Here is a 20,678-nt window from a genome sequence, read left to right as displayed (position 1 = left end):
GCGCATGATGCCAGTCCCGTTTCAAAATCATACAACGGATAGGCGCGTGCAATTGGGAGAGAAACACCTGAAATAGCTATTGAGAAATAAAATAAAAATCAATTTGGTATTCGCGTAATCCTTATAGCGCTGTTTCGCAGACAGCGTCTGAGGTAGTTTTGCAGATGGGGGTGATTTTGCTGAGCGGTTTCCTTTTTCAAGGTGAGCAATTTGCGAGAAACGTTTCCATACTTGGCAAAGTGGACCATGACACGGACACACGCTGCCTGCTCCTTTAAAAAAAAATACGACGTCACGTGTTGTTCTTTAACGTCTACCGTGGGCCGGACGGCGCCTAGCTAATCACGCTTTAGCTCGCCTGCGGTATTAACCGGGGCGGCCGCGGGTCTCGACACCTCCGAACCTCCGCCACGAGACGCGACATTGGGGTGGGTGTCGGGGTGACTCTTTTCTGCACTGCCCCCGCCCCCCCGCAAGAGAAGCGATGTTCTCCCGCGTGACGCTACCTCGGGGCGGCGCGATAACGCAGATGCGATGGCAGAGAAGCAATGCCGGATTATCATGGTAGCAAAAGTAGCTGCTACACATGTAGTAGCTACAACACATGTAGTAGCTACATAAGTAGTAGCTACAACACACGTAGTAGCTACGGGCCCCACACTTTCAAGGGCCCCGCGCTAAATGCTTTCAAGCCATAAATTCCGGTTCAGTGATTATGCACTTGCTCTATTACTATAGTACTATATTGCCTTCAACTTTTATGAACGACTGGGTGTTTAAAGTTAGCGATTTGTCGAATTCTATGTCTGCACAGCAAATGAAAAAAAAACAATTACTTTATTATGCAAGTTAAAAAAAATTCTGTTTGAATATGTATATATTTTAGGGCCCCTTTATAACATAAGCTACAGGCCCCGCACTAACTTAATCCGGCACTGCAGCGAAGCACTGCTACTCCCTCGCAGTCTCGTGCAACATCTATCCCCTTAGCACGGGGAGTAGTAACACGACACCCGTCGCGAGCAACGGCGAGGCGCGCGACAGCCTAGCCCTGTGAGTGCCGCGTTTGCACTTTGTGGTGTTTCAGAGGCGCCGGTAATTAGTGTAATTGCTAGTCCGTTCTGCTCGAATTTTCAATTAGATTCACGATTACAGTATTACAGCAATTGCGCCGATTCAGACGTCAGCCCTTTGAACGTTTTCATTAATTTCCTTTAATTCCGCGCCTATTTGGTTTCCCCCTTAGCAATTACAAACACAAAGTGATTGCACAGCAGCAACATTTTGGTAAAGCAAGCGGGGGTCGTTCGTTGCAAAATATTGGTTTAGGGAAATGCGCGCGCGGAGCATTGCACCGACACGTAACGCAGGTTCGAGTTCACCGATCGTGCAATACGAGGCATGGTGTGCGATTGCCCCAAAAACGTCGCTCATTTAAATACGTTTTCCCCCCTGTCAAGGCCACAGTGCTATTGATGAATGTGTTGAGATTTGTATTCGGAGAGGGGTTAATTGTGCTCGGTGCACCACTGCCAAAGCAGCAGCAGCATCACCTAAGAATGCATCTAACATGTTTGCATCATTCATTCGATTTGTTTAAATATAAGCTCATATAAGATAATTGAATGGAAACAAAGTGAAATATCAGTGATCAAATTGGGGCATATGTATATAAAGCTTGCAAGTACAATTATTTTACAATGGCAAACAGGACTATCTTGATACAGGCTAGAGACTTAAATATGTGTTCGTGGCTAAGATAACCCTGATTAACGTCATGTAATGAACGCTCGGGGCTTAATTTCAGCAGGCGCCTGTCCGGGTGTCGGGGCAATGTCCCCGAACTCGGCACACCACATCAAGTACACCTCTCGCTAGCTCCGAGTCACCTGCCTACCGAGCTCCAGTCCACCAGCGAACAACTAAAATATTCAGTGAGAAATTAAGCCGTGCTAACACTTACATACGGCGTATATTAGTTAAAAATAAAACACAGCGACAAAGCAACGTACTGTACATTTAGTTTTCACTATTTCAGGATGTCAAAACTTTCTTGAATCCTCGTGTGTGTGTGTGTGTGCGCGCGCGCGTATTCTAAAGCACGCGTGTGCGTGTCCGTGTGCGTGTCCGTGTTTTTTTTCTAGTCTCCGTTGTGCCGCCGCGCGTCTGTGCGCCGCGCGTGCCCGTGCGTGCGTGATGCATTCATATTGCCGAGCTTGCACTAAAAACCAATCGAATTTCTCTCTGCGGTAGGCTCGCGGGATAACTTAATTTAGCACTGGCACCGTCGCGCGCTCAGACGTCACTCCCCGATGCATGCGTACGGGGGGAGTCTCCGAGCAGATCAATTGCGCGTCGGGGACTGCGTCTCAAACGGGACAGGCACCCCACCCCCTCCACCCCCGCTCATTCCTCGCTCGCCCCCCCGACTCAAATTTGTGTTTAATCCCAGCGCACCCCCCCACCTCCTCTCCACCCCACAAATGTTTTTTTTATTCTTATAACCACCGCTCATTCTCCCCGAGCCGACTCCGCTCTCTGTCAACCCACTCCCACTGACACGATCCAATCCATTCATCCGTCCAGTCCGCACTTACCGCTGCTGGTAGGAGCCCGGAGCGTGGCACGTTGGAGGGGCCCCCATCCCTCCGTTGGAGTGCCCCTCCGCTGGCTGCGGGCAATCAGCTTCGTCCGTGGGGCCCTCGCAAGCGAGCTCCGGGTAGAGCCTGAGCATCATCCCTCCGCAGGGTGCAGCAAAACAGGGCCCCCCACCCCCTCCACTGACACACAAACCGCCTCTCCTTTTATTATTACAAGAATAGCAAACGCGAAGCACCAGCCTCCCGTCTTGAAGCCGCTCTGCGCACAGCAAAGTTACGTGTCCCTGTGCATGGTATCTGTTCAGCGACAGTGCCCCTAGAACCCCGACCAGGTTGCTGCTGCTGGGGTGGCTGCGAGGAAAGTTTTCGATGTTGTCTGTGACTTGTTACTTCTTTTTCTCCATGCTGGTGTTCGTCTTCGCATTTACACGCCCGCCTTCTAAACTCGGGTCGCCCCTTATTGTCTCGCCATGTTCTTGTCAAAGCGCGTGAAGTTAGACCGGTCTCGTCACCACAAGCCCCGCCGTTCTCTCCGTCCGCAAGTGTAGCGAAGGAACATCTACAACGTTCCTTGACAGAATGCCCCGTTAGAACATCGCTCCAAGAGCGTCGTCGGTTGCCGGGGCTCTCTTGCGAGCAAGGTCTATGCTCAGCGCATCGCGGTCGCAGCTTGCGTGCGCGCGTAATCCCGTGGGGATGTATGAGCGCCTCTCTCTCTCTCTCTCACTTCCTCCTCCTCCTCGCTCCGATCACGACTCACACTTCAAAAAATATATAATGTTAATAATTTCAACAATCACCATTCAACGTGATATCTAGCACGCGTGCGCGCACACACACAGATACTACTACTCCAAGCGATTCGAATAAATGTGCTCGCTCACCGCAGAGCAAAATACGCGCAGCCGTCTGAAGAAGATGCTGCTGCTGCTGCTGCTGAAGATGCGACTGACGATGCTGCTGCTGATGATGATGATAATGATGACGTTAAAGAAGCGTCGCTTATCCCCTAAGCGTCACGCAGCACCGTCGGCTCTCGTCTTGGAAGTGCTCATGCCCGATGCGACAGAGTTGTGCGTTTTGCCGTCTCGGAGTGTGATGCTGTTTAGCTCTCTCTCTCTCTCATCTCCCCTCTCTCTCTCACGTCGTTCCCTCTCGTCTTCTTGAATGCGTTGCTAAGAGCGCATGGGCGACTGGTCTCTCGGTGCGTGTCTGCCTGTGTGTGTGTGTGCGTGCCAGGATGCTTTGCGCCGTTGCATACGCGAGCAAACCCGTCTTCTGCACCACCACCACACCACTCCCCCCCTCCCAACCTCACTCCATCTCCAACCTCTCCGCTCCCCTCCTCCCCACCACCACCCCGACACACACACACGCCGACACACACACACCCTACCCGATACACACACAGCACACCCCACCCCCTCAGAGACAATTGAGAGGCCGAGTGATTGTCAGGGCCAACGATGAATATGCGGGACAGCCTTGACATTTCATCACTTTTTTATATATATAATAACGCGTAGTAAAGCGCTCTGCAAAGCGGTGACATCTGCAGAATAGTTAATTATTGCCGGAATCATTATTATTATCGTTGTTATTACGATCTAAACTATTCATCTTTGCAGATGAGGATGTCTGTGCGGCCAGCATCTGGATGCTACTGAGCCCCCCCCCCTCCATCTCCAAGTTCTCCTGCTCAAGGCTCAGACCCCCTTCTAAATGTTTATAGTCAGGACAAACACATATCGCTAGCAGCATTGGTCGTGATTGTTCAATAAACGTTAAAATGACTGCTCTGTCACACACACACTCTCTCTCTCGCTGATGTCATGCGAATCCGGCTTTTCATTCGCAAGCACCATTTGATCTACAAACTGTTCTCCATTGTTAGACGGGAGCTGGACTAAAATGCGAAGAGATTGCTACAATGTATTTTACCAGGTAAGTCCCCACTGAGGTACAGTGTTCTTTTTTTCTAGAAGCGACCTGGCTATCTGAAATGGAAGCTGAATGAAGTAGCGTATCACGAGTAAATGTTGAGCATCCATCCAAATACTCTAAACGCGTCGTGTTGATTCTAAACGTGGACGGGGGAAACCCGTATGACTCGGAGAAAGATCCACGCGACCATGGGGAAAAGGTGCAAACTCCAAATATACAGGCGTCAGGGTTTGGGATCGAACCCACAACCTCCTCCGTATCCGTCGATGTAGTTAATGTCTCGCCATCGTGGCGCACCACGTTAAGCAATGGCCTTAGCTCGTACACACAGGGGCCGAGAGAGAGCCAGAGCAAGACTGCACGCTGGACGCAAGCACATCGCATCGTTTACTCGTTCAGTTTGGCGTTCAACTTTAGTTTCAAGTTTGTTTAAAATTGACCGGGTAGTGTGCGTTTTTGTGCGCCCACCCCTTCAAACGAGGCCACGTCTATGGACTTGCAGTAGAGTGAAAGTCGTTTGAGATCTGACCACAGAACATGGTTGGACACGGACTGTAATGCAGTGTACATGTCTCTGTCGGCACGCACCGTATTCTCCAGATTATGAGATGCACTGCTTCCCCTCCTGTGTTGTGAAACTCAAGAGTTGGAGGCAGGGGGGGGTTAAACTGCGGCATTGGCAGGTGGCGCAGTGGTTAGCGCGCTGCGCTCCAAACCCGGCGAACTGAGTTCGATTCCCGCCCACGGCGAATATTTGAACCAGTCCTGGGCCTTCCCTAGGTCGACTCAGCCTCAAAATCAGTATCTGGTGCAGTGTGTAAACATCGCAAATAGGGAGACAAAGGCGGCCGGGCGTGGTTACTGGCTGGCCACCCACGCCCTCGTGCACCGACCTTCATAGGCGCTCGCTAACACCACTTGCCGCAACAGTACGTTAAAGTTTCGATTTAAAGCTTCTTTCGTGACTGCAGGGATTCATCTTCTTGGTTCTTTCGGTAAAGTCACGTAGAAGGGAAGTGATAAAATAATAAAAATAATAAAAAAAATAAAACATAATAAAATCAATTATTAGTGAAAGAACCAAGAAGAGTATGTTAAAGCACAATACGCACGTAGATATACCGTCCTGCTTTTGGGCGATAGATGCACTGCTACTCAGGGTCGGATTAAGCTAGTGCGGGGCCTGTAGCAGATGTTGTAAAGGGGCCCTAAATACAAACAAACATGAATATTAAAACACAATTGTGTTTACTTGCACAGTAAAGTAATTGCATGTTTTCATTTGGTATACAGCCAGATAATACGACAAATCGCTAACCTTAAATACCCAGTCGTTCATAAAAGTTGAAGGCAGTATCGTACTATATGTAGCTACGTTTGCTACTAGGATAATCCGGCACTACTGCCACTTGTAACTTATGCTGCTGGAATTCGGGCATGAAATGCCTCAGAATGGCGATACTCTGCTCAGATTAAATTCAAGGTTGAAATTAAATTTCAAAAGATTGTCAAAATTGTGACTCGAACTGCGAGGTGCACACGCAACGCGTCTCCGGCGTTCAGTGCGCGATCTGCGCCACCTTGTGGCGTCTCTGGACGTTTACAGTTTACATGAGAATCACTTGCAAGCTGATCGAAGCATCCAGATTTTACTGAATCTATATATATACCCGATGACATTAATACTGGTAGGAACCTCCTGGTTACACCAGCCCACAGGGGATTATTGTGTCCGTCCGTCCCGTCGTGCAAGGAGGGGCTGGGTGGGGAGGGGAGGGTGGGGAGGGGAGGGTGGTGAGGAGGGTGGGGCTGGGTGGGGATGGTGCCCTGATAAAACTCAACGTTTAACCTACTCACGCCGGCTTGTGCCCGCCCTCACAGTCGGGCATATTTGCGGAATACACCACGCCGCCGTTGACACTGGCCATTGACCGAGCAACCCAACGTTCCTTCCAGCTCCCTCCGCAGGAATGTGTTAATAAGCGCACCGTGTTCACGACAGTCCGCAAGCGCTTTGTTGTTGTGGCGAAACGGTTTTAAATGTTAGCTTCAGTCATGACTATAATAAACTTGACACGGTGTCCGTATAGCTTTCCAAAGTTGAGCGTTCACACGAACACGACAAATACCAATTAAAATGTTTTACTTTTATATGGCATGCTAATACGTACACACAGGGGTGGTGGAGCGGTGGCACAGTGGTTAGCGCACTGCTGCACTGTGAACCTCCTTTAGTCATCACCTCAATTCGAATACCGGCGACGTCTCAAATCGGAGGCAACGGATAAGCATGGCCAATGAGTCCCCGTAATCACGACCGGGGAAAGGGGCCTACATCCAACAGTGGTATTGACAAGAGGAATGTGTGTACACAATTATATATATATACATATGTAATACAATATGGTAAAAGTGCAGCACTGCAATTACCGTGAATTCTCACGCCACTGGCGGGGAAGGGTCTCCACTCGAGGGAGCGTTATAAAGAGGTTGGCCTACTCTTCCACGCAGACCAGACGTCTCGGAAGTGATGTGTGCACCCATCGTGATGTTTCGCCATCGTTTAAACTTCCGCGCCGGGAGCTCTAATAACCGGCGACCATCTCTATATTACGCAATACTAGACTAATCTAAACAATACAAACATTCAATCCTTGGATACTCGACAGAGCAATGCATGGGGGGGGGGGTAGGGCTATCCTACATTCGTATTAAGCTGCAGAGCTTGAGAATATATAAGATGAAATACACGCGGAGAAACTTCACACAAGAAATGCATAATGTTGGCATGCGGGCTAATGGATTAACGCTGCTCGGAAGACAAACGCATTTCTGCTTGGCTTCATTCAAATTAATATCCATTGGAGCCGTTGCTATTATTCATGATCCATCTTTTTTTTTAGGAAACGGATCTGCGTTGCTTTAGGGGGTTTGTCCCGCACACGCAAATACGCAGACACTGCGCCTCATAAATACTTAATGCTTAAATGAACAGACTTACAATTACTATCGTCCGTGGACAAACTCAAGTCAGCAACTGTGGACCATTGCCTTATTTACTTTTTCATTTAAAAAACAGAAAAGAGGAGGGGGGGGGGCGACGACGCGTGCAATTCCTAGAACCCATTTATGACTTGCGGCGGTGCACGGGAATATCTCTCTCTCTCTCGTTTTGTTAAATTGTTAATGACGCAATTTAAATGCACACATTACGTGCCTTGATTCCGCCTAACGAAGCACCTGCATGGCGTGGTTATCCTTAGCCAAAGCAATATTCCGCGCCGTATGCTCCAAACGTTGCCCTTCATTTATTCCGTGGCTGGCGCTCGGAGCGACGCGAGACGACGGAGGGAGGCATTTTCGGATGGTTCCCCCCCCCCCCTTTTTATATCGCAAAAAAGGACAATTATAGCAAGGCGTGCGTCACACGCTCAGCGTACAACGACGAAGGTGCAATATAAGCCGCCTAGCCTCATAGGGACTGTCGGGGCAAGCGCTTTGAGCGGAACGGGACAAGACGACGATCTCCCCGTTAAGCCTTGACGAGACTTTTTTTGGGGGGCACGTGCTGTCAGCGTGGCCAATACCACCCACAGCCGCCTTTGTCTCCCTTTTGTCAATGTTTGCGCACCGCGCCGGATACTCATGTGGGGCTGAGTCGACCTAGGGGAGGTCCATTGGCCGGTTTCAGATAATCGTCACCGGTGTTGATGGCCCTAATTGCTTATGCCTCAAAGTTACAGAAAATGGTTATTATTGCCCACAAACTTTGCTTGTGTGACCAGGACAGTGATATTTAGAAATGTACCTATTTTTAATGAGAAAACGTGGTGTGCATTTGTGTCATTCATTCACATAAAGTCCTGGTCACAAAAGCAACGTTTGTGGCCAATAATAGTCATTTTCTATACTTTTAGGCATAAGCAATTATAAAATAACACTTAATACCCAGGAACAAAAAACGTGTTACATCGTGAATTATCAATCATCGAAGAGCGATGATGATGATGATATTGGATCATCTTTGACGATGTGTTTTAGTTCGTTGTCCTTCCCGCGCACCCTCAGATGAGCACGTTTGGCTACGTGCGGCGCGATAAGAAGCCCAAACATACATTCGTACACATTCACTCCACTGCTGGATGAAGGCTTCCGCAAGCCATCTCTCACCATCTTGCGACGCAACAATCCACGATCCCTTAGCTTGTCTCAACTTCCAGTCCGCGTATAACTTCCCCGACACATCAGCAACGCACGCACACAACACGCATTGTCTAAAGAGCGCACTCACTCCTCTTCATCAACAGATTTGGGGGTCAGCCACGCGACCCCAAATGCTCAATAATATATTAGACGCATTCACCGGGGTGGCTACGGTTAATCCACAACGTTTAACATCGCTTCGCAAACACTGTCTGCCTTTACACCATTGGAACCTCATTTGCCAGTAAAATATATGATAATTGGTTTTTTACCCTTCTATCTGGCAACAAAACTGACACCTTTTTTTACAAGGAGTCATGTTTGCATAGAACACAATACCTGCAGCCATAATGCAAACAAAAAAATAACTCAGATAATATATGCACTGTCCTTGAAGTTGATTGGTCCACACCCGAGACAGCTTTCCTTAGAGCCTAGTCTCACATGGGTTGGACCAGATGACGCCAAAAGGCGCACAACTCAAAGACAAAACCAATTATCACTGTCTGCCTTCGTTGCAGTGACTTCATTGTCCTCGTCACGATCTAGCCGCTGCTTGGATGAAGGTTCTCCCCCAAAAGTGTCACGGTCGGTACGTGTTGGTGAATGGGGGTGGCACAGCAGGGCCAGTTCGTGTCTTCATCTTGATTTGAAGCTTTCGTGACTGCAGGAATCCATGCTTTTTGATTATTTCGGTAAAGTCACGTAGGTATAAAAAAAAGTTCGTGTCTAGTTATGTTTACTCACCGTCACTGGTATTAATCGTGCCAGGGAGTCGAACTCGGCTTGCCGGTTTCGTAGTGCATTTGACGAAGCACCGCACTTTCCTGGATATAGGTTGTGTTAGACTGTTGGGGCAGGTGGTGTTAGCTAGCACATATTAAGGTCAGGATTTGTGTAGGGCTGGACCACGACACGCCCGACCGCCTTTGTATCCCCATGCTTACACAGTGTATCATTTATTAACGAGAACGTTCTGTGCAGGTTTCAGAGAGCACTTGCCACTGATGTTGATCATTTCCGGGAATTGAACCCATGCCACTGGGGTATCATAGTGTGCCAACCACGGCATCACCACGTCCCCTGCCTGCAACGAACACGCAGATCCATTTATGGACACCTCACTGAGATAAGATTCGGATTGAAAGAGAGAAAAACACATATTTAGAAGCCTCGACACGTCTCCCCACCGGTCTGACTACAACTCATTACATCTTTCAACACTCTGCGAGATGTGGTTGATCCTTCGCGTTCACAATATGCAATCTCACCGTTGAGAGGAAAAGTTAAATAGGGTCATTCGAAATCAGTGGGGTGTCTGCAACTGGATCACACTGTACAGTATACCTGACGAACGGATAGACAGTACGTTGGTTTTCATTTTTATTATATTTTATTTTTATTATTTAGCAAATTTATTTTATTATTTATTATCATATTTTTTACTTTCATCTACGTGACTTTACCGAAAGAACCAAAGAGTACGTCGGTGTTGCTGATCCATATACAGTGTTATTGGATTTGCCAAGTGATGGTTATTGATAGTGCAAAAAACACACACACACACAAACGAACCATAGATTTCTCCTTAATCATTAATTACACCGAGTGCACTGAGCATCAGTCTTTATGAAGAAGCACAGCTGTTTGTAATTAGTTGCTTAGCATTCCATTCTCACAGGGATGTTTACATAATTACTTATTTATTTCTCACGTACAAGCTACATCCCCCATCATTAATATCTGCATATTTACTGGATTTTAGCAAAATTGTTTCGTGATAATTAATATTTTTCTCAAGAAAGTCTACTGCATCAATTTTTTTTACTTTAAATGGATTCCTCAGTTACTAAATGTCTACTCTTGGGTTAAAGTTTATGTATTCTAACGGATTGCGGGGCAGAGACCGTTTTATTACTGTTTATCTGGAAACATTCTTCAAGTTTAATTTCTATCAGGGCTCCATTGTGTACAGTGCAATCTCCAAATATTATTGGCCTCTCTATGTATCTGCAATGAAGAAGGGCAGTTGCCTAAAACGTCACCTAATATATATATTTCGAACAGTGTTATTGACAACCGTGTTGGGTGTTGGTCATTTGCGTTTCGTGGATAACGGCCATTACCAAATCACACGGCATGTGTAAAATCATCATCAGATCTCGAAAGCTATGCAGGCTTGAGCCTGGATAGTTCGTGGATGGGCCAACATCATACATTTCACGTTGCCATAGATTACTGCGGGGCAACGTGACACACAGCAGAAGGAAGTGAATTCATATTGTTGTACTGTACTTCATATGCTGCCATGTTTATGCTCATGGATCAGCGTGGCAGAGGATGTCCAGGTGACCTTCACAACCTGCATGGCTTGGGAGGCCCTCATCCAGCAGTGGATTGACAAAAATATGGCTGTACATGTTCTAGATGGCTCTGGCTGTATGTAAATGCAGTAACCTACTCACTGTGTATATGCCATTTTGTGATGCTGCGTTGGCAGTAGTGCACAACCAATTAAACACAAAACCTCAATAGATTCATCAGTAACAGTAAAAGATAACAGATAACGTTATGGACAATGACCATTTTTAATATCCTGTGCCATGAAGAAAGACCATTGGCTGAAACTTCTCTTATCATGTTTCCTTTTAAGGCAGTGTTATTGATAAGTGTTTGAATTAGCCTTTTAAAATATATACTGTACGTGAATTACACGTTCATTTTCATTATTTCATGAAGTGAAGAAGCCGTTTAGTATAAGCTGGCTTGGGCGGGGCATGCTGTTAGGAGGGATGGTGACCTGTGGTCGAGACTAATGTTGGAGTGACAGCCAAGGGGGGGAGGGGGGGAGACACACGCCTGAGAGGACATCAGCTGCGAAGATGGAGCCATGACATCAGCTCCTGTGCAGGACCTGGCTGGATTGTTGCGTCGCGGAACCGTGAGGCAAGGCGACGGGCTGGGACGAGGCCCTTCATCCAGCAGTGGATGGATCACGGCTGATGACGATTACGATGATGTGAACTCATCGATTCAACAAGTCTCTCTGGGAAGAGTGATCCGTGCAGACGAGTGACAACCGATACAGGGATCGATTTAGACCTCCGCGTGCAAAACATCAATTTGGTCACGCACCTGGGCTCACGTGACAAATTAGCACTTTGCACAGAAACCCATCGTCTCGTCCAACGTCAGTTGCACCTGGCAGACAGCAGGACTTGCAAATGTGACTGCTGTCTTAACGTACACGTACGTCATCGGAATGGAATCATAAGAAACAAAAGTAAAATAACTTTATCGGCACGTCTTCCGACCTGAAGCCGTAGCGAGGCCCTCACAAGGCCATGCGGTAGGGCGTGCAGCACAGCTTGGCGTCAGCTATCATCGAGTGCGGTCGTGTCGCTACGGTTCTCTGCGGTGAGCACAATGTGTTTAAAAACAACGGCGCTACGCCTCTCTAAATAAAATGTACGCTGAGCCGCTTGAGCATTCCGAGATTCAGCGATGAACGAGTCACCCACCCTGCAACTTGCAGACGTCTCGCAATGGGAACAGGTCAACAGCACCAGTGGCGGAGCGATTGAGCGTGCAGGCGGTGCAACTGCACCGCGTCCGAGGGGGCCAAGGCATCGGGCCAAAAAGAGGGCGGTGAGCAATTGGGACAGGCATGCCGCTATTTCGTTCTTCTTGCCAGGGTCCATGCCCATCCACGCCGCGCCACTGCATGGCTCAGCGCGAGCGTGTGGCCGCAGCAGGGACGCAAAATCGTGCACGCGGATGGATTGAGTAACATTTCTGGGTTTTGTTTCCGACAATGCGTTTGCCCAGCGAAAGTACTGAATTGGCGACAGTGACTGCAGCGCTGGGCGCTCGGCGCGCGTGGAGATTGTGCGGCCCTCTGACAGCGATGGGGTCATGGAGCTCGGGCAGCGGCTCCTCCAGGCATGGCGTGGGCAGCGCTTTGATCAATTCTGGCGTTTTTCTGTGGGGTGAGTTCCCAACAGCAACAGAACTCCATGGTAACATTTAATTCATTTTGGATCATCTTTACAAAGAACACCCTCCCGCCCTCCCCGCCGGTAAGAGACAGTGTGTGTGGCAGCTAAGGCATGCGGTCGGTGCAGGCAACAGTATTACAAGCACAGCACAAAGATGTGTGTGTGTAAGCGCATTGCCTCATATAGGGGAGATGGCTTCAATTACGACCCCCTGTAGGTTCTCCACTATGTGGTGGTTAGTGCTTGATTGCCTCAGATTTGTGATTAAAAAAACCCCAATGTGTACGAATGGTCTTGCATCTCCTACATCATTCCACACCACTATGCATCGATTGCATACAGTGCACCCTTGCTGACAGGTGCATTGTGGTTCCTGGATTATAGTTTTGCAAAAGATGGCCTAAATGTTGATTCTGTATATCGTACGAAACTCCGAAATTGCATGCACAGTGAATTGAGAAGAAAGGCTTAGCCGTGGCTTAAAATGGCAAGCACACTCGCTCAATGCTAAGGGATCTAATGGTAAGCAGGCTGATAACATTCAATTGATTTACATAATGTCTCTCTGTTGGCAACGAAAACATCCGTAATGCCCACTAATCTAGCTCATGATAATATTATTGAACTCCAAAGCCCCCCAAATGGATGTCAAAACAAAACAACCATGGCTACTTAATGGGAACGTGAAATCACAAACCTTTTTGCACAAATGCGTACTCGAAGCGTAGCAAATTAATTCACCGTAGAAATCGTGAATTCTGGGTTTTATGGGCCACGGTTATTTTCGGTGCAAGATCCGGGTCAAGCCTTTGTTTGGCGCTGCCCACAAAGACTGCCGTAACTCATCTGCTGCTGCACTCTGTGATCGTGTGCATAACCACAAGGACTTGATTTCAATGCCAACCATATGGGCTGTAAGGATTTCGATGTTGTGTGTTTTTTTGTACGGGCGGGGAAAAAGGCCCTCTACTCATTAAATGACCACGATGCGCAAGACTTTGCTCGTTTTACCTTTAAAATGCACTGTACGTTCAGTTGTTCAGGATGGTCCTGTGCACAAAGCGAATTTTATATACTTAAATGTGGTAACATCTACGCATATTTGCATAAATTCTGCACGAATAATTGTAGGAAATGTGTTTATAGCACATGATCACGTATTTGTATGTATGTTGAACTTCTTTCGCACCGTACGTAGTCAACCGTGACAATCGTCACATATCTGGCCTGAAAAGTTAACCACCCACACCTAGCAGATATTATGTTTAAGAGATTATGTTTATGGTGTAACTCACCTTTTCTTTAGGCGTTCAAACAAACCCATATACAGTGATGTCTTCCAAATATCACATTCACTTTTATTTGAGTGAAATGTGTTTCCATATTTTAAAACGTGCATTCCTTATTGTTGTCCAGTAACCTATCGTGCACATGGCGTAGCTGTAATCTTCGATAGCTCTTCACAGATCTGACCTGTTCACATATCCGCCTATAGTCCCCAGCGAGTAGGAGAAGTCAAATCGTACTGCATGTTTAAAATACTCAACGCTGTCCGCACACGCGGAATGCTGACACACACGATGTGATCTCAATCTTAATGTGAATCGCCTTTGTTAACGCAGACAGCGTTAGTTGCTGAGCGCATAACGTGGGACACGTTTAACAATCATCACCGTGCGGCGTGTAACAAGCTAATCTGTATATAAGTGGGAGAAGTCAGTTGGTGAACGCGGAAAAACAAATGCGTGGTGTGGTGGTATCCTGCGAGGACTGGAGCTTTAGAAACAAAGAGTTAGACGCTGAACTTTCCCAGAATGCAACATTTTAGTTTATTCCATTACGACTTAAAACTCGATTGCTTCTCTACACAACACAATTGCTCTATTGATAGAGTAATCTATTGATAGAGTAACATTGTACATTAACATTAATACTCCTCTACACGTGGTTATCTCCAGCAAATGATCGTTTGATCATGAGAGCAAAACGCATAGGAGAGGATTGCTCATACATTCCTCGAAACTACTTATAGACCACTAGAAACTACTTGTAGACTGAAATACGTAAAACTATATATATATTTTACTCTAAGATAGATTTTTTCATGCGAATTGAAAACAATATAAAGTGCCTTCTGTTTGCTCTGCATTTTTAAATATTTTACATCGATTCAGAAAATTACCCAAGCTGTTTTCTCCCGTACTTGCGCCCTGCTACGGTGTTAAATTTGCCTGTAGCCCAGGTATCTCTGGGCGTGAACGCACCCAAATCACTTGAATCCAGATGTCCCAGCCATGCGAGTCACATCCTCGAGGCTTAGGCGATGATATTCAATGAGAGAAAAAAAATTGCATCCGTAAAAAGAAGGCGGAATCAAGCGGCAACGGATTGCTAGTTCGAATTCCGTTCTAGAGCTCAGTGAACCTTACCTGGTAAACTATCAATTATTTATAGTTTAGTTTATATGCAGCGTTATTGTGTGTATTGGTGAATAAACATGATAATGTAAAACCCTCTCATCAATTTCTGGATAGAATAAGGCCTCTCCGCGCTACGTAGCAAATTGAGGTCGTTTGACCATCCGTCGCTACGTTGGTCAGCGTCGGTTGCTGAAGTTGTCTCCCAGGACCGGATGAGATGACCTCTCGCCGCTGCTGTTAGCCATGACCTGGAGTCAAATCTCAACTGACCGTGTTTGTAACGCAGTGCCCTAACCGCTGTACACCATCACTCTTCCCCGTGTGTGTGTATACAGTATACAGTATATACACACACACACAAATTAATGTGTAGAAGTACCCTGTGAGTAGAGATGTGAGTGTGTGTCTATATATTGCTTTAAACCAATTATTATAAATGTATAACTACCATGGGGGGAGAAGAGAGAAAGACCTGAAATATAACAGAGCGAGAGTGGAAAAAAAATCGCTATTGTTGGAGAAATGTACACATTACACATTTTCTAAAGATCGCACTTTGTTTTTTTTACGTGTGAAATAAAGACCTTGTCCCCCCCCTCCCCTGTAATAGTTTGCAATTTTGGGTCTCCCCTGACACTGTTGGACAGAGATTAATGGAACAACTTACATGATTAATTTTCAATCGGTTTCCTGCTTTAAAAAAAAAACCCAGAAACCATTGAGTTGTCTCGGCAATTATCTCCGAGTTGGCTGGCGCACATGAAAGAGAAACGGAGCCCAACGCGACTTCTATTTTTTTTCCTGCCGCCGTAATCGATTATGCGCGATGTTTGCAGCCGTGCTGCCGATCAAACCCCTGGCAACCCCCACCCGCCCCCGCCCCCCCTCTCACCCAACCCACCCACGTGCCCCCCCACTCAGCCACCCCCGAGCCCCCCTCCCACCCACCCACTTTTGGGCCCCCCTACCCCCCCCGCCCCCCCTACCCATCCACCCACCCACCCCCACCCCCGCCCCCCCTACCCACCCACCCCCGCCCCCCCCTCTCTCACCCAACTCACGTGCCCCCCACCCCCGGGCCCCCATCCCACCACCCCCCCCGGGCCCCCCCCCCCTCCCGCCCAGCAGCAAGCGACCGGGTGGCATCGTGAAGAACACGCGTGGGTGCGTGCGTGCGTTCGCGTTCGCTCGTTAAAATTCCAATCAATTTTGGCCGGGTACAAATCCAATAACGGATATTGCATTAGAGGGATTACACCGCGTGCGGGAGAGAGAGAGAGAGACGGGAGTGAGTGAGCGAGCGAGTAAATAAATAAATAACTGCTGCCCCTAGCCCATTTCAAAAGCCGGTGGCTCGAATCCCACTCTGTCGCAGCCAACAAACAAAAAAACCGTGCGCTGCCATTACACGACGTGCAATTACACAGCGGAGGGCTTTGTTTTGGCAGCAATTAATTACATTTCATATTCTTGATTAATAAGTGGAAGGATTTTTTTTTTCAACGTTGGGAAAAATTGCAAACAAAAACCCGTACAGGATCTTTTTTTCTTTACAGTATACTTAATTATCTTGAGGGTTCATCGAGAGATGTTTCCACCCCCCCTCTCCTTTATGGAATACCGGTGTGCGGAAATTAATTTAACCAGGACAACAAAATTTATGGGCCCTCCAAAAAAAATGAACACAGTAGATTAACCCTTGCAGTTTATCATAACGCGTTGGTTTATCTGTATACGATTTGTAGAGCGATTGCCCTCGCGTGCATTGACGTCCGCGCGGCCACAATACAGTATTTCCATTTGTCCTTCATCTTTGGAAGGTTTCCAAAACATTACGGACAAGTGAATCATGCTGAGTGAAATGAAGTTGTACTGCCATTGACAGCACCTGCGGTGGTCATTCACCAACATTAAATCATCTCGACTGATAATGGATTTTTTTACACCCACGCATGCGCCGGTAGAGGGCTCTATTTTGCAATAATCTCTATTTCAGGGAGGTGCATAACGGAACATCTGTTCCATGGGATAAACCTCTCTATTTCAGCTGCGAAAGGTCCTTTTTATCTACGTAAATCATGGTCGCTGAGCACAGGTTGATAGGATCAGATGCCAAGTGACCAGAAACGAAGACTACTATTTAACATATAATTGATAAAAGTTAATGTTTTTTTTCTGATTTCAGCAAGGTTACATGAACTTGGGAAAATAGACGATGGGAGCGAAATCCAGAGTTGAGTAGGGCGAGGAAAGAAGCAGAAAGAGAGAGAGAGAAGTGGCGTTAAGACCTGCAGGGTGGCGGTGGTGGTTGAGCAGAGTGTGGGTGAGACAAAGCAGTCCGTCTGGTCGACTGTGTCCTCAACATCGGTGGGGAGAATCAGTGATTTCATGGGACAGTGACCATGCTAGTCGGCTAGGAGCGATAGAAGATTGATCAGTAGGCGACTGAACGCCAGCAAGCGACTGTCCGGGGTGAATGAGCGCGTGCTGGGTTGTCAATCACCCTGGCTGCTTTACTTTTACTTCTGTGATGCTTATTGGAGGACTGTTCGGGATGACCCAATTTAAAATTGATCCCAGTGCAGAAAAAAGCGTGGTGTGGTCCAGTGGCATATACTGCGGTTGGAATGGGTCCTGGTGCAAAGAACGAAATGGGGCCGCTTGCCCCAATTTATTCCCCCAACACCCCAGTGCAAACATGTCTAAACAGCACGTGGCCATTTGCGCACGATGCTAAAAAAAAATCGGCATTTCCTGAATAATTGCATTGTGGTCTTCATCGACATTAACTTGAGCAAATGTTACACCAACTGAGAGCAGCAGTGATGCAGTGATGGACAACGGTGGATCGGTTTTGCCATAATTGGCACTCGTCAGCAAAGTGGAGTCACCTTGGATGCAGTGGCACCGCCTTCACAACTCAATAGTTAAACCACTGGTGTGACCCCCCCACCCCTCCCAGCAGCTGCCACGATTCCATATCAAAGCAGATAGCAGGAGGTGGGGGAGGAGGGGGGTGTTAGATCAATACATGATACATACAAGAGTGGGTTGCTTTAACTAGTACAGATAATTTATTATTAAGGCACATTAGGAATACTTAATTATCCAGCATGCTTAAACGTTATATTAACTGTGAAATGTCAATAATTGGGGAAAAAAGGTAAACGATGTGGTTAATTTAATTATCGTACGTTTGGTCTTTTTCACAGAAATTACGTGGATACTACCCGTGTTTTTCACATTGGTGCTGCTTCAGCACATTTATATTCTTGCTGATGATGACGACGATGATATTTTTACTCAATTGATATAAACACACAAGACGAGAGAAGATATTTAATCAGTGCCACGTGTTCACTGCGCAAGCGAGGTGGCGTATTTTAAAACAAAACACTTTCAACGAGGCTTTTTTGCCCGTGGAAACACCAAACGGAGAGAAATTTCCGAGTGTTGCGTCGTTCTTCCAAACGTCCTCGAAGCACTTGCGTGCGCTCGTGTTTGCAGGCTGCGCTTCAGTGGGAGGTGCCTTGCGTTCACCGTTACGGTGCACAAAAGTACCCCGCGTTCTTACCAAAACCCATGAAGTCAGCAGGGGTCAGCCCAAGACTGGAATAAAATAGATTAGACACAGGCCCTTGCGTTCGTTGACCTTTAAAGCGTATAGCCGCGCTTGTAATCACACGCCACTCATCATCGTCGCACGCCTTTATTTTGCGCCGGTTATGAGAGCCATTTGAAACCGGACCGACCCATTTTGTTTTAATTGGCTGTCTCAGCAAAATAAATATCGGACCATTATCACGAATGTTGCAGCATTAGATGTAGAAATATGGCAATTGCATATTTCCTGGCGCTTTTCTCCTTCCCGGTTAATTGCTATTGGGGTTGTCTCCTGTTCACTTGCTGGAAAGAAAGCGATTATTCTTCGGTGGTGTAATTGTACTAACTGAGAGATGCTTGAAAATCTTCCGGAGAAATGGCCATTGTATGTTATTATAATTGCGTAAACTTTTCTCAACCGGTGCCGGTTCGTCAGAGCGGCATTCTATCAGCAGCGTAAGGCCATCCATTAGAAGCGGAAGTTTGTTTATGCGGCACAAAGATTAATCCCTTGCTGCTCCCTTAACCGCGAAGCATATTTGCATGTTGTGCAACCTAGAGTCTTAATGTAATTGATTCGGTAAAGAAGATCTTCGAAGCGTGATGCGTTAGTCATCTCGCGTAACGCGAAGCCGCCCACCATTCTCGATCCACCGCTGGATGAAAGTGACCGTCACGCTCCAAAGTCCTGCGCCCAGCACCCCCCGTATACATATACACCGTGCACACAGTACACACAAATTATGCGAAATCAACACACACACACACGCGAACCGCGCGGGGTGGGCGGTGTTTTCATCTTGACTGATGAAGTTGACAAGTAAAATTGCTTGCTGTTTAAAAAAAACACCAAGAATTCCTGGGTTTGCACAGCACTACAAAATGCTTGGCAGAGCCACCACATGAATCCGTTTAGTGCCTACGGCACATTAAGGCCGGGCTGTAATTATGGGCTGAGGGAAGCTTGCAGTGGATTGAGTTTCAGCAGAAATTAACGTCAACTGCTGCTTCCCCACCCCACCCCCCCACCTTTTATTTTTCTAAGGGAAGTAGGGAGGGGTGTGATGGAGATGGATGAAAGAATGAAACTTTATTCTCGTATGATAGCGGGCTAAATTTAACGTTAGTTTTAAAGTTACGAAATTAAATGTTGCGCTCCGATAATGCCTCAAAGTTTGCGTTTGTTGCCTCTCGATCGAAAGGATGGCATTCAAGCGGCGGTTTCGGCCACGCTGTATCGAAAGTGGCCGTGCTTGCTAATAGCGTCGAGATGTAGTCAATCTTATTTCGCGTGGCTTATGTAGAGCAGCCATTAGAGATTCGCTCGTAAGAGATTTAGCCATCCAATTGCTTTGTCTGAGAGTTGGTGAAATGCAGATAGAGTCAATAGGAGTTCCCAACCGTATGGAAGAGAAATAGCCTTACTAAAGTACATTCATTTAGCAGCACCCAGCTACAAAGACAAAGCTCCCCCCGTATAGCCTTTGCAGACCGTTCGGCCAAGTGCTGTGAGTGAGCATCTGTGAAGGCCAGGATGGCACACGAAGGGGGTGGGCGGCCAGCACCTCGCTCGGCCGCCTTTGTCTCCCTAGTAGCAATGTTTACACTGTGTACCAGGTACTCATTCGAGGCTGAGTTGGCCTAGTGGAGGCCTAGTACCAGTTCGGATAATCGTCAGTGGAACGGGAATTGAACTTGGGTTTCCGGGGTTTGTTGCGTAGCTGGCTAACCAATAAACTATCGCACACAGCGACGCGCGCGCGCACACACACACAAACAACATCTACACGTACATATTTCTGAAAATGCTTAAGACAAAACATGACCCTTCAACCCGACTATTTTGCCTTCAAATCGAAGCTGACACTTCAGTGGATGGCTAATGGGTCTCGTGCACGGCGGCAAAAATA

The 20,678-nt window shown here is 47.2% G+C and overlaps 1 protein-coding gene across 2 annotated transcripts in view; it reads right to left on the bottom strand.

Annotated features, from left to right (window-relative positions):
• Positions 1-3,453, bottom strand: part of LOC144941811 (neuronal PAS domain-containing protein 3-like) — a 200,359-nt gene extending 196,906 nt beyond the window's left edge. For both annotated transcript variants that reach the window (XM_078868276.1, XM_078868277.1), the window contains exon 1: positions 2,598-3,453. In XM_078868276.1, the coding sequence (XP_078724402.1) occupies positions 2,598-2,737 (140 nt within the window). In that variant the 5' untranslated portion in view covers positions 2,738-3,453. The remainder of the gene's footprint in view (positions 1-2,597) is intronic.
• Between the last annotated feature and the right edge of the window lie 17,225 nt (positions 3,454-20,678).

Source organism: Lampetra fluviatilis, chromosome 25, assembly GCF_964198595.1.
Source record: "Lampetra fluviatilis chromosome 25, kcLamFluv1.1, whole genome shotgun sequence".
Taxonomy (NCBI): Eukaryota; Metazoa; Chordata; class Hyperoartia; order Petromyzontiformes; family Petromyzontidae; genus Lampetra; species Lampetra fluviatilis.
Note: the sequence above shows the minus strand (reverse complement) of the source record. Positions and strands in the feature narration are given on the sequence as shown.